The 12,425-nt window shown below is 33.9% G+C and overlaps 1 protein-coding gene across 2 annotated transcripts in view; it reads left to right on the forward strand.

Annotated features, from left to right (window-relative positions):
- The first annotated feature begins 2,052 nt into the window (after positions 1–2,052).
- LOC131842574 (rhomboid-related protein 3) overlaps positions 2,053–12,425 on the forward strand; it is a 119,748-nt gene continuing 109,375 nt past the window's right edge. Inside the window, exons 1-5 of one of the 2 annotated variants that reach the window (XM_059191148.1) lie at positions 2,053–2,222; positions 4,197–4,710; positions 5,122–5,145; positions 6,549–6,647; positions 7,131–7,196. In XM_059191148.1, coding sequence (XP_059047131.1) covers positions 4,441–4,710; positions 5,122–5,145; positions 6,549–6,647; positions 7,131–7,196 — 459 coding nt within the window. In that variant the 5' untranslated portion in view covers positions 2,053–2,222; positions 4,197–4,440. Of the gene's footprint in view, positions 2,223–2,328; positions 2,684–4,196; positions 4,711–5,121; positions 5,146–6,548; positions 6,648–7,130; positions 7,197–12,425 lie in introns of those variants that run through there. The other variant, XM_059191147.1, reaches the window with a different exon arrangement.

Raw genomic sequence — 12,425 nt, forward strand, 5'->3', positions numbered from 1 at the left:
ATTGTTATTACCACAGCTATTCTTTGTATGACAACAATTGTTGTAACTTTATACAACTAGGTATTTACTATATATATTTTGCATAATGTATAAGATAAAATTACAAAATAAAAAGGAAGAAATCAAGGTTCTTGCTCAATTTAATTACCCAACAAAAAGTCCTTCAATTAACAGTTTAACCATTTTGAATAAATATTTATCCATAACTATATTGTAAAATATATGTGATTAACATTGAGATTTGAGATTAAAATGTTTCCATACACCTCAGCCAAATAAAATACAATAGAAGAATGTAATACTGAGGGTTTTTTTTTTATTGGATTGTTTGGGCTATTGTCAGATGTGTAGCACCTGTAGCACTGCGACCTACATAGATCTATTGTGCTCGCCCTTTTCAGAGTTCGCTACCTAGACCCATCAGGGACAAGAATTGAAGGATATTCTTAGGAGTGATCGTTTTTATCTCCTCGGGAAAGAGTGTAAACTTTCCAAAGGAGATATTTCGTTTATGCATGAGTGGGCTACAACCACATAGGATGTGAAGCGGCATTTCCTCTTCAGTTTGGCAGAATCTGCAGATACTTGTCGTGCATAGGCCTAGTTTAGCCATATGCTTGTTTAATTTGCAGTGTCCTGTGAGGGCCCTAGTCATCATGCATATGTTGTTTTTACTCAATAGCAGTAGTCTATTGGAGTATTTGGTCGAGAAGCCCGATATTAGGTCTTTTGAATGTGTTAATCCTGGCATTTCTTGCCAGTGATTCAGTGCTTCTCGATACTGAGGGTAAATATTATAAACATTATATTAATTACATTTTGTCTTTTTTATGCATTATATTCTCTTCTCAAACATCTGAGTTCATATGATATTGAAACCTTAAAGAAAAGAGCTTATTTCTTTTTAAAAGCCCGCAATGCGCTTGCAGTTCCCTTGGTATTGCGGGTGCTGGGTAATCACTTACTATCAGGTGACATGACAAGCTCGTTTGTCCACTATGATATAAAAAAAGTCATATGATTTACGAAGCGTGAATATATAATTAATATCACTGAAATTGCAAATTAGCACGCCTGACCTGACTGCTAATCTAAGGTCCGTAGGAAATTCATCGGCTGGGTATCTAATTTTATATAAAAGGATTAATGTTGTAGTTTCTTATGAAATGAAATTTTTTGCTTTGTGGTTTTATATTAATGGTTTAACATAATTATCATATAATAGTCATTTCTGACATGCAATATAAAACATGTGTCATTTATCTTAAATTGATTAACAGGAGTTTTAGTGTATTCAGTATCTATTATGTAATGAATGTTCCAATAAACCAATTCTCCCTTGAACCTCGTGGCTATTTACGGTACTTCTTTTTACGTGGGTAAAATCCCTCATGGAGACCCATATATCGCAATGGTTGGACTGACGGATACTGTGATTCCTAATTCCTAAAAACCGCACGGCATTCCTTCTTGCGGCCTTAATGCCGGGATAGGGGATAGTGTTCACAATCGACCGTGATCCCGGCGGCGGTTGCGGAGCAGACCCTCTTCCCAGTTTCCCTGCCTCCACCCACTATGGGGGAGACACACAAGATGCGTCTTCCCCCTTCTCGGCTCCTGTTGTGTGGACAGCAGACTTGAATCCCTGCGACTGCTGCCCACGCATAGCCGCGCCAGATCCGCACGTGTCCTGCACGGGTTCTTAGCAGCTGGGACGGGCCCCAAATATGGGCTTTTGTTCTAGCCTGTGCCCCCCTGTCGTCAGGCTATTCGCAAATAAAGCAACAAATACCCGAAAATAGTTATTATCCATTGCCCATATTGTACCAGACCCAACCATTCCCCGCAAACATAGCCACGATGATGCTGGACATTGCCCGGCTCACACTCCTTATTACGCCTTTGGTGGTACTCCTCATGAATACTATGAAGGTATCATTCTATACTAGACTACTACTTGGCTTTCATTCACCGAAAGTATTTAGAATATGTATTTAATAATAATGTATTTAATTTCGGTGAATAGAGGCGGTCAGGACGGTCAGCTGTCCTTACATTAAAATACATACCGCTGATTACCCCTTCTGACATTATAGTTCGAAGGCTAGTCCTTTTTAAGTTTTTAGCCTACACTGATGAATACGACCAATGCATCATGTGCTACATGCTTACTACAGATGAGAGATGACTGACACATTACTGGAAATCGTATTATTATGTAGGTAGATATTAAATAAACATTCAATTTAATAAATTTCTTATTAACAAAATAAATTTATATATAACTAAATTACATAACTATCCATCTTTACATGGAATATTGAGTGGTAGAGGAGGAGTCAAAACATCATGTATATTAGAGGACATTGATCCCCAGCGACTCTCCGCATGTAGGTCCTATCACTATATTTTTATTAGCGACCATCGCAATGGGGTCCATCGCATTTATATTTCAAGGCATGCACCCTCGTGGCCGCTCTGAATTAACGCATGCGCTGAAATCCCGACGCCATTCCCACTTTCACTACAACACGTCGTGTTTTGACGTATAGCTAAATGTCCACTAGTTTCCTCGGCCTAATGTGTTCTTGACACGAAATGTGGTGTTCTATTTACGAAATGAAATTCTGTGTAAAGTATCCCTTATGATAGTGATATGTGACGACTAGTAAAATTGCCTAAGGTCGGTAATTGGTTATGTTGGTAAGCGACAATACGACATTGTTGTCATTGACTACAGTGTAATGTAAACAAATTGAAAGAATGTTAAACGGTTTTACTTAAGTGCCTATATCACATGTTTAGATAAAGTACCTATTATAGGTGTGTTAAAATACAAATCAAAATTATAAAAAAAATGTGTATTCAATTTATTGGTTAATGGCTGAATAACCAATACTTATACGAAATTTTATAATTGTGATAACTAATCATCAAAATACTAGAAATGACAAAACTATTAGATGACTTATCTACTAATATATAATAGATATATTTTGTTTACACTTTATAAGTACTTTATGCAGAATGTAGAGTCAAAATTGAAGTTTATTATATCTGTAATAATTATTGTTTAATTATCTTATCAGTTATTGCGTTCATAATCCATAAGTAATCCTTTAATATTTAATATAAAATTATTTACTTAATTTATCTGAATTGAGCAAGCCCATGTCTTGCTAAGTGGGGTATGAAATTGCGGTTCGTTGCTACGGCAACGTCAAGAGGGTTGAGTTGAGGCCCTTCTCAGTGGAGTTTTACGCTCAGAATTCCCTTCCTCGGTTGATTGCCAATATCGATACTAAGAAATTGAATTTTGATATTTTTGATATTTATGCACACACATATCAATATTTAATGGTCGTGGGTAAAATTCCTGTATTTATACTCATATTGATACTATAAATCTGTTATATTCTATATTTTATTCTAATATTTACATTTAGATATAATATTGTTATAGTCAATGAAAAAAATGAACATTGTCTCGAAGCAAAACTCTAAATTACAATAAAATAGATATACGCCCCTGTGGGCCTAACAGGATCTTTTACCAGTTTCGAATTATATCTAATTGTACTTGAAATCATATTAATGTCCTTATCTTCTTGTCTAAACCTTTCTTTACGTATTTATTTAAAGAAAGAATCATGTATCTAAATACATATTTTATTTGATAAACAAACCAAAAATATTAATTTAGGTACATAAGTAAATTGCATATCTTAATTTCAGATCTAATAAACTTAGATATTATAAATTTCTATGACAGTTCGTTTTAAGTGGTTTTAATATAGTACTTAGAACTGTAGTATTGTAATGTTTAATGTAACATGGAAACTATATCTGATATACTCGTGCATGCAAGCTCTGAGAATTAACTAGCTTAGTTATTTAAGGAATAATCATGTGAAAGCACTTACTTTAATAATGGATTAATTTTTTTATTACCATTCATGGATTTTAAAGAACTCAGTTGCCCCACAAATACACATTAATAAAACAATACTGTTTGCAAATATATACTTAGGGGAACTTGGCCTTATTACTTCGCTCATCTAGAATCCTACATCTAGAATAATCGAATGACCTCGTATATATTGAAAATGTATAATTCAATGCAGTCAATTGCTCGGTAAATGTAAGCTAATTGTTCTCTCTCCCTTTTTCATTAACGTTCGTCTTTCGTGTTCCAGGTGTGCCGTAAACAAGCCAAGCCCAACATACGTGCCTTTATATTCTTCTCCAATTAATAATTAGGTATAAATACAAAAGTCCATTAGAAGCGTCCAATTAAATTGAATCCATCAAATCTGTCCAAGATGAAACTATATTGACAGCAATGTCTTCTGAATTTAAATAACGAGACAATACCAATGTGGAACAAATTGCAATAGGTGACGTGAATATTGCAATAGTGTGGATGGTGTTGCTGGCAAGATGTCTGTGTGGGTGGGCAGTGGGTGCGCCGGCGGCGGCCGCGAGGTGCGCGCTCCGCCCGCCGCCACAGCCACGCTGCTCTCTACCAACACCTCTATGGAGTCTGGTATTGAAGCTGGAGTATTGCCCACTGTTACGGGATCGCTGGCGTCGGCTCGTGACTCCCTCGGTTCACTTTCCAGAGCAGCGGAGCCGTTATATGATACTGATCACACGGATTTGGGCTCAGAGTTGGATGAAGCAGAGATCAGAAGGGAGTTGATGCATGATGTGAGTTATTATTTCTTGTGTTTTCCCAGTTACTTTTACTAGATTTAAAAAAATGTCTCCGTGTATACCTCATTCTAACCTACATATTTTGAACTCCGAGCAGCTTATTTCGTATGCTGTGTTTTGGTTGTAGGATCAAATTAGACAGTGTAATTACGGGTTAAGAGGCATGTTATCTTAAGCTGGCTGTTGCAGTCTGGCTTGTATGCCATTTATTTTAAAAAATGTTTTGTCTGCGTAAATTATATGTTAATCAAATTTTACTCAATTCCGTTATCAGTAGTAAATATTGAATTGACTAACAAATTCTCAAATCATATTTTTATTTACATTGATATAATTAAATAATTAACATACCGGTGCTACACGCCTTAGTTATTTATTAAATATTATTGTGTATTTCTTTTTCAGAAATGGCGCCTTTTATTTGATAGGGTGAGTTGATATTTATTACACTATCATGAGGATTTTTTGCCATGTGTAGGACAGAAAAAAATGTTATGTTCGTTATAAAGATGCCAGCGACGTGACTTGTTGGCGTAAAATATAAATTGTTAACAAAACGCCGACACAGATATCACGTGCGATATTTTCTTTTTGTGCCGCTACCAGGTATTTCCACCCCATATAAATGGTAAAGTAATAATATTGTCGTACGGTTTTTGCATCAAAATTACAATGTTTACTGTTAGTGAAACTCGTAAACTAAATGGTAAATAACTTTATATGTACAATATAAGATTACGATATCATTAATACTTTATTTTGTTTTGAATATGGACCTAAATAATATTATATTAGTTAAGACCATATTCAAAGTCTATAAAAACACTAAACACTATAAATAAATAAAAAATATTTTACTTATTTGCACAGCTTCTTAGCTAGAGATAACACGGTGTTATTCAATTGACAGCCTCAGTGGTCTAGCGGTTTTGGCCACCGCTGTACTTCCAGTTGTCACGAGATGGTGTTGTGTTAATTGTCCAAGGATAAAAAATATATAAAATTATAATCGGTAGGATACTTGTAATTTAAATGTTTAGTAAATTGAGTACGTTTATTTTATTTCAATAGATATTTGAGAGGGATGGAGGCGATTTCAAATTATAGAAATAGAAATAATAATGTTTATATCAATAAACTTAATATAATGACTTTTGAATAGTAATACACTTTTATCCTACTATGCATTCGGAACGCAGATAACAAGAAGTAAGAGCAAGAAATTTGCGTGTTGCTCTTTTAAATAAAAGTTGTTTTAAGTAAATAAATATTAATAAGGATTAAGCAGCGGTCAACTAAACATAGAAATCGTTATATACTCAATCTTGGTTCAATCATAGAAAATGTCTAACAAAAGAGTGTAGGTTTATATCACAGTTAGAATTTTTAGAATTACTTCGGAATATACATTGATTACTCACTAAATAGAAAAAAAATAACATTAATCTATGTACCGTATCCTTATTTGAGAAAAACAGTCGGGTAGGATATAAACAAATTTCAAAGAATAACGTTTTGTTTTTGGTTGATTAAAATGTACAGAAGCGGGGTATAAAATGTTTTAAAAGCAGATAAACTGAGTCGGTAGCGCCGTGGATCAAACGATGTGTCGTCACGTACGAAACATTGAGATAATGTGAGGTAGGAGATAGGGGCGCTTCGAGTTTTTTGTCCCACTCTTTTAGGAAACGAATAGAAATATTAAAGTAAATATGAATAAATATGTGTGAAGAATTTAACAATTATGATATTTCGGAGGATATTGAGACTGCGATTAAATGGTTTTGTACGTGACCGTTGTAAGAATGTTTATAAATGTATTTTTGTTGCAGTTCGATCCGGAAGGTTTCGGTGAAATTCCTTGGCCTGATTTCCAACAGACACTACACAATCCAGATTTTATAGCACAGATTCCGCCGCATAAAAGAGAAGTAAGTATACTGAAATAGTTATAGAGAAACCAGCGATGTCAGTAGGAATATCATGTTAACACATTTGATCTACAATCTGATTCTGTAGAGAGAATACGCGTATGTACTACTGAGATCTCCTGCAGAATATACTACCACGTAGCTTATTTCCTGCTTGCCGTGTTTTAAATGTTTGAATGGTATAAATCGATAGTAATTACTGGATACGACAGCATTACATCTTAATTTTCAGGAGTGATGATTCATAAAGAGTTTTCCATTTTCCATTAGAAAAATATGCTATTATCGAGACAAAATAATAGGAGACAAATATGGGTAATAAGTACTATGAAAAAATATCGACATCCGATTTTGTTTTGAAGAAGATATCACGTTGTGAAGAACTACCTAAAAATATAATCCAATTGAGAACTTACTTTTGCCAGGCGTGGAAAAGAAGTCATAGACAGATATAAGTATTAATTTATACTTATTATATTCTAGATTCTTCTGGACAAAGCCCGAAGTGCGACGAGTGATGCCATCACCTTCCAAGAGTTCGTCAATGTGGTAAGTATTTTTCTGTACCTTGCAATGCGTCTTACTGGTGGAGATTACCAGACGTCTCTTAAGGTAATATTTGCCTACTGACACTACAAAAAATGATCTACCCAATTAAGTTCATAAATTCCTTTTTTACTATCGTCTGTAATAAATATGAGGATGTAACGTATGCGTCAGTGGGGCCCGGCGTCCTTTACCGAGCCTTCACAGTGGGTTAGGTTATGTTCCACATCCAGTCGCTGCCTCCCACAATACAAGACAACTAAATTAAGATGCAACGCCGATTACGCTCACCTCGCGCGCGTTCGGACACAATACGAGTCTCTAAAACCAATTCAACAGACACTAAAGTAAACCCCATAAAAGATTTGCTTAACGAAAACGTAAACGTAAAAGTTAACCCGCACGAACCTCTTAAACTGTAGGGATCCATATCCTTATCGGGTTTACTGTCGCCTCTCGAAAGACGATAAGGTCCGGCACGATTTATTAGGTGGACATTTATTTTTGTGTGGTAAAAATATATTATCTTAAATGCGTATTAACACTGAGCACAGTCGTTTATTATTTGTTTACTTTTTGTATACAGATACATTTATTAGTTTAAAAATATGCTTATGCACAAAATATTATAATATAGAAGTAAATGTTTAGTAGGTTGATAAATATTTTCATATTATTTGTCTGAGAGTTATATTTATATCATATGTAATTGTTGTATATAATATAATTGTAATAAAAGTAATTAAACAGCAAGAAAAACTTTGAGAATGTAGTTAGACAACCAAGAGCAATAATATGTAACGATTCGAGGAACAGGAATTAAAAATATAAAAGTAGCGAGGGCACAAATTTTAAACTCATGAAATCAACAGAAAATGTCATTATAAGATTTTTATTTAATCTTATAAAAAACAAACAAAACTTTAAAATACGAGCTGCTTAAAATAATTAGGCTATCTGATTAACCCTCATATTTTATTTTAATGCTCAAATATGTCAAATGCAACCCAACCCTCGATTAATTATTGGGCTATTTTTGCCAATATTTGCATAAAGAATCTTAAGAAGCGGTCTGTATCGACGCTAATGCGGATCGTGATATATGACTGTCGCACCTCTGCCTTCTTTAATTAAGTTATTGCAACGTTTAAATAAAAACTTCGATTTTTGCGTAACCTTTATCAAACTTTAATTGGAATTTTGTAACCGAAGGCTATTTGCTTACTTTTCATTTAGACCTTTGAATATATTTAATTATTACATAATTTTATTATACATTTTATTAACTGAGTTCACTTTATTATTGAACTAAAACATATAATAAAATTTAAGTGCAGCTTACTATGTAACTTTACTGAAATAAGGACCCAAAATCGGTCTGAAATTTGCGATCATAAACGTACATACATTACTACAGACAGACAGACAGAGGAAAATTCTAATAATCATTATTTCGGGTTCTTATATGGTGAGAAAGTACCCCTAAGAATATTTTTCTCATACTTATATTTTCCATGGACAAGCTCCCAGTTATATATATATATATAAATAAAATTGGAGTGTCTATTTGTATTATTGAAATAACCGTTTTTTACTGCATGCATATGAATATAAATACGGTACACACATCAAAATATATATTTTTTTAAATATTTGTCTGTCTGTCTGTTTGTTCTGGCTAATCTCTGAAATGGACCCATTTTGAGGGGACTGTTTTTGTACTTTATTTTAGAAAAATAAAGTTAAATTCCACGCGGACGAAGTCGCAGGTGTAGCTAGTTTAAACATAGTTCTGCATAGTTTTGAACTCGACTGTGGTAAAACTAATTATTTCTTAATTTCTAGCTTTTATAACATAGTATTCATTCCTTGGTGCAATAAAAAATGTTTCGCGTACAATTGTTTGGTTGGCCGTAAATCAAAATTAAATTCGAGGTATAAAGAGACAACGAGACGAGGGACAGTGTAGGGTCGTGGGCGTCCGTGATGCGGCATTCTTATGCTAATCCGACGAACCACATACGAACGGGGTGGGCCAAATTGTTATTTATATTGTCACCTCGCGCTTTTTTCTTCCAATCTACCAAACCCCGCGCTAAATTACTGGTTGACTTCATTGTCACATTTGAAAACATTTTAAATAAAGAAATTTGTTCACTTATTTGTTGCTGGATCGAAAATCAGTTGGTTTCTTGTGGAAATATATTAATGAAACGAAGTATCTAATAAATATTGAGAGAATCTACTTTCAGAGAATTTTTATTATACCTAATGAAATAATTATTAATTATTATCTAAACATCCTTTAAAAAGGATATTTTCGTTGTTTTAAGCAATAATCTTACGTACCTAATGAACTCTGATTCTTTAAATGATCTAATCTTGAACTTGAAACATTTGGTGTTCTAATTCGATCCGTGGTACTGAAACCGTCACTCAGCCTGTCGTTCCATCGTCGTACTGTCTATTATGTAATATTATCTTATCTGTCTGTCTATTGATTGTTAACGCTTATTTGTTTGTGCCGTTTTTCACTTTATTCGCAATGTCTCTTTATTTTCGAAAAACAGTTAAACACTCGCACTTAATAAGTCTTACGAATATACCAAAAAGAAGCTGTGTGTACACTGTGTTATATTAAACAACACAATACATCTTGTGACATTGTTTCTGTATCACTGAACTTTTGGGTTACTATTGTAAAAATTGATTATAACCCTATTACTACTTGATGCCTGCCTCGATTTCGCCCGGATTCACATAATTTATTTTATGAATTGACATTATATAGACTGTATTAATCTGGTATAATGTCAAAAATTTTTGGTATTTACTTTCCTCGTAACTAAATTAGCTCTGTTTATAATATTAGTATAGATGGATTACAAACAAATATTACAGTCATTACATGCCACGAATATGGTTTCCTTATGAGCGATGTCCTCTATTGTTATGGAAATGTTTTCCATAGTGAATGATTGATGTTTCGACGGTGACTGGAACAGAAGCTTTTAGGGAAATCGTATTCGTTCAGTGAAGCAATTTCCTAACAGGAAATTAGTTCACTCCATTACGCCGATTTAGGTCCTGAATGGTTAAAGAGATTAAAATGACGCATCAAATTTTAATTTGAAGTTAGTTTTGACCTTATAATGTATATTGGATAATACAACATATCAGTTGCTAATTATCCTATTACTATTTTATTTTGACTAGCTTTTGTGCTATACTGATAAGCTTGGTCATTATTATCTTTTTCATGGTACTGACAGTTTTAGCCAGATGAGAACGTAATATTAAATGGAAAAAGTGGTGGCCAATAAGAAGTTTTAAGTAAATTTACATTGATATCTTTATAGGTAATATGCAAATCGAATGTGGAAATACAGAATGAACAGTATTTGTAATTTATATCTTATTTTATACCATACGCGGAAAAGCGCTTTTATATATTATTCAGTGTCTTGTACTATTTAAGTTATTGATAGAAAACGGTCTTGATATACATAAAAACAGCTTAGTCCCGCCGCAAGGTTACCTTTTTGACCTTAATGGAACCCTAATTATAAAAAAGTGTTATCATCTTTAAGAACGCTGTGTTAACCATGAAATGGCATGAGCAGTATTACCTGTCTCGTATGCACACAAAAAACTTTGACGCAGACAGTGTGAGGAGCGCGTCGCTGGTCCCTTAATCAATTTATGGGGCGCTAACTGGGACACGGAAAATGTATTAAGCTCGCTGTGGGAACCGTCACACGCCAGACCTTAAATACCACTCATAAGTTAACTTCAACATCAATTCATCCAAACAGAAGTGCTATGTATTAAAACCCACAAACACAAATAAATAATTTTTGTGTTGTGTTTTTTATTATCAATGCGTGTTACAAGAGAACTTTGTTTAGAAGTAGGATAATGTAGAATAATAATAGAATTATAAAAGGTGTATATTTCATATCAATCTATATATAATGTTGTAATATATATATTTCGAATATTATTGTAATAATAAATTAGACATATTACACAGTTTAACAAAATTAATATTTAAATAGGTGTAAAGGGAGGGGACGCCCTAAGAAAAGATGGACGGATTGTGTGAAAGATGATATGAATAAAAGAAGAGTATGTTCAGGTATGACGACCGATAGAGAGCAGTGGTAGAGAATGACATACTGTGCCGACCCCAAATAATGGGATAAAGGCAAGGCAATGATGAAATAGAAGTATCTATTACTTCCACAATAAGTATGTTTGCATAGTATGTGACCGATTTCACTATTGTAGATAAAAGTGAATTGTAACTGAGGTTCATATAGATACTATATAATCGCAAATAATCGAATATATTTAAAATAAGATTAATTTCTACAGCGTTACATATTTATGTAAAAATGGGTTACAAACTTACAAAAATATCCCTGAATGAAGACTTTCCTGAGGTTTTCCCCGTGGAATTTCCAATGACATGTATTTTATGAGTGTGTGTTATTTTCTATAGGCACCATATAAAAATAAAAGAAACAATTGTTGAAAGACAATAGTTATACCCACATTGATGCTTCACGGTGCGTCCCTAATTTACATTGGGAACAAAAACAATTATCTTACTTAATAAAACACACCTCAATCAAAATTAATTGCTTTACGCATTAATCTCTTTATCTATCCCCCTAGAAAACAACGTGTCTATTCTCTAAGGTAATGGAAGCAATCATTCCAGATAAGATCCCTCTAATGTGAGAAAAGGTAGACGTTCCGTCCAGATCGTTAATTTAATTTGAAATAATAAAAGTTATATTCATCATTTATCACTTTCGACAAATTTATTTTTAAATGCCCACTTCGGAATCCTTCTTATCTGTGGCTGGTCAACGGAGTGGGGGCAAAATAAATAAAAAGTTGTGTTATAAATAGGCGTAGGCGTGCCGCTGTCGATGAGGCGTCAAGCCGTCATTAATTCGAAATGGCGGTAATACGCATCGTGCGGACGGTGCGCCAGCACAAACCGTGGTCCTATTCGCCCTGCAGTCTCAGTCTTGCGGATTATTACATACATGCTTGCAAGTACTAAGTGCGCACAATCTCACCTTCTTAAAACTATATGATAACCAAAAAATATTAAAAACAAATAATTGAAAAATTGTTTAAGGATCTCGTGTAAGCACCTAATTCGTTAGCGGGTCCTGTCACAGGGCGCATTCCATCCTCAAGTAGGTTTTCGTGTTC

The sequence above is a fragment of the Achroia grisella genome, unplaced genomic scaffold (genome assembly GCF_030625045.1).
Source record: "Achroia grisella isolate CSIRO2021 unplaced genomic scaffold, CSIRO_AGI_Agris_v1 utg241, whole genome shotgun sequence".
In the NCBI taxonomy this organism is placed as follows: domain Eukaryota; kingdom Metazoa; phylum Arthropoda; class Insecta; order Lepidoptera; family Pyralidae; genus Achroia; species Achroia grisella.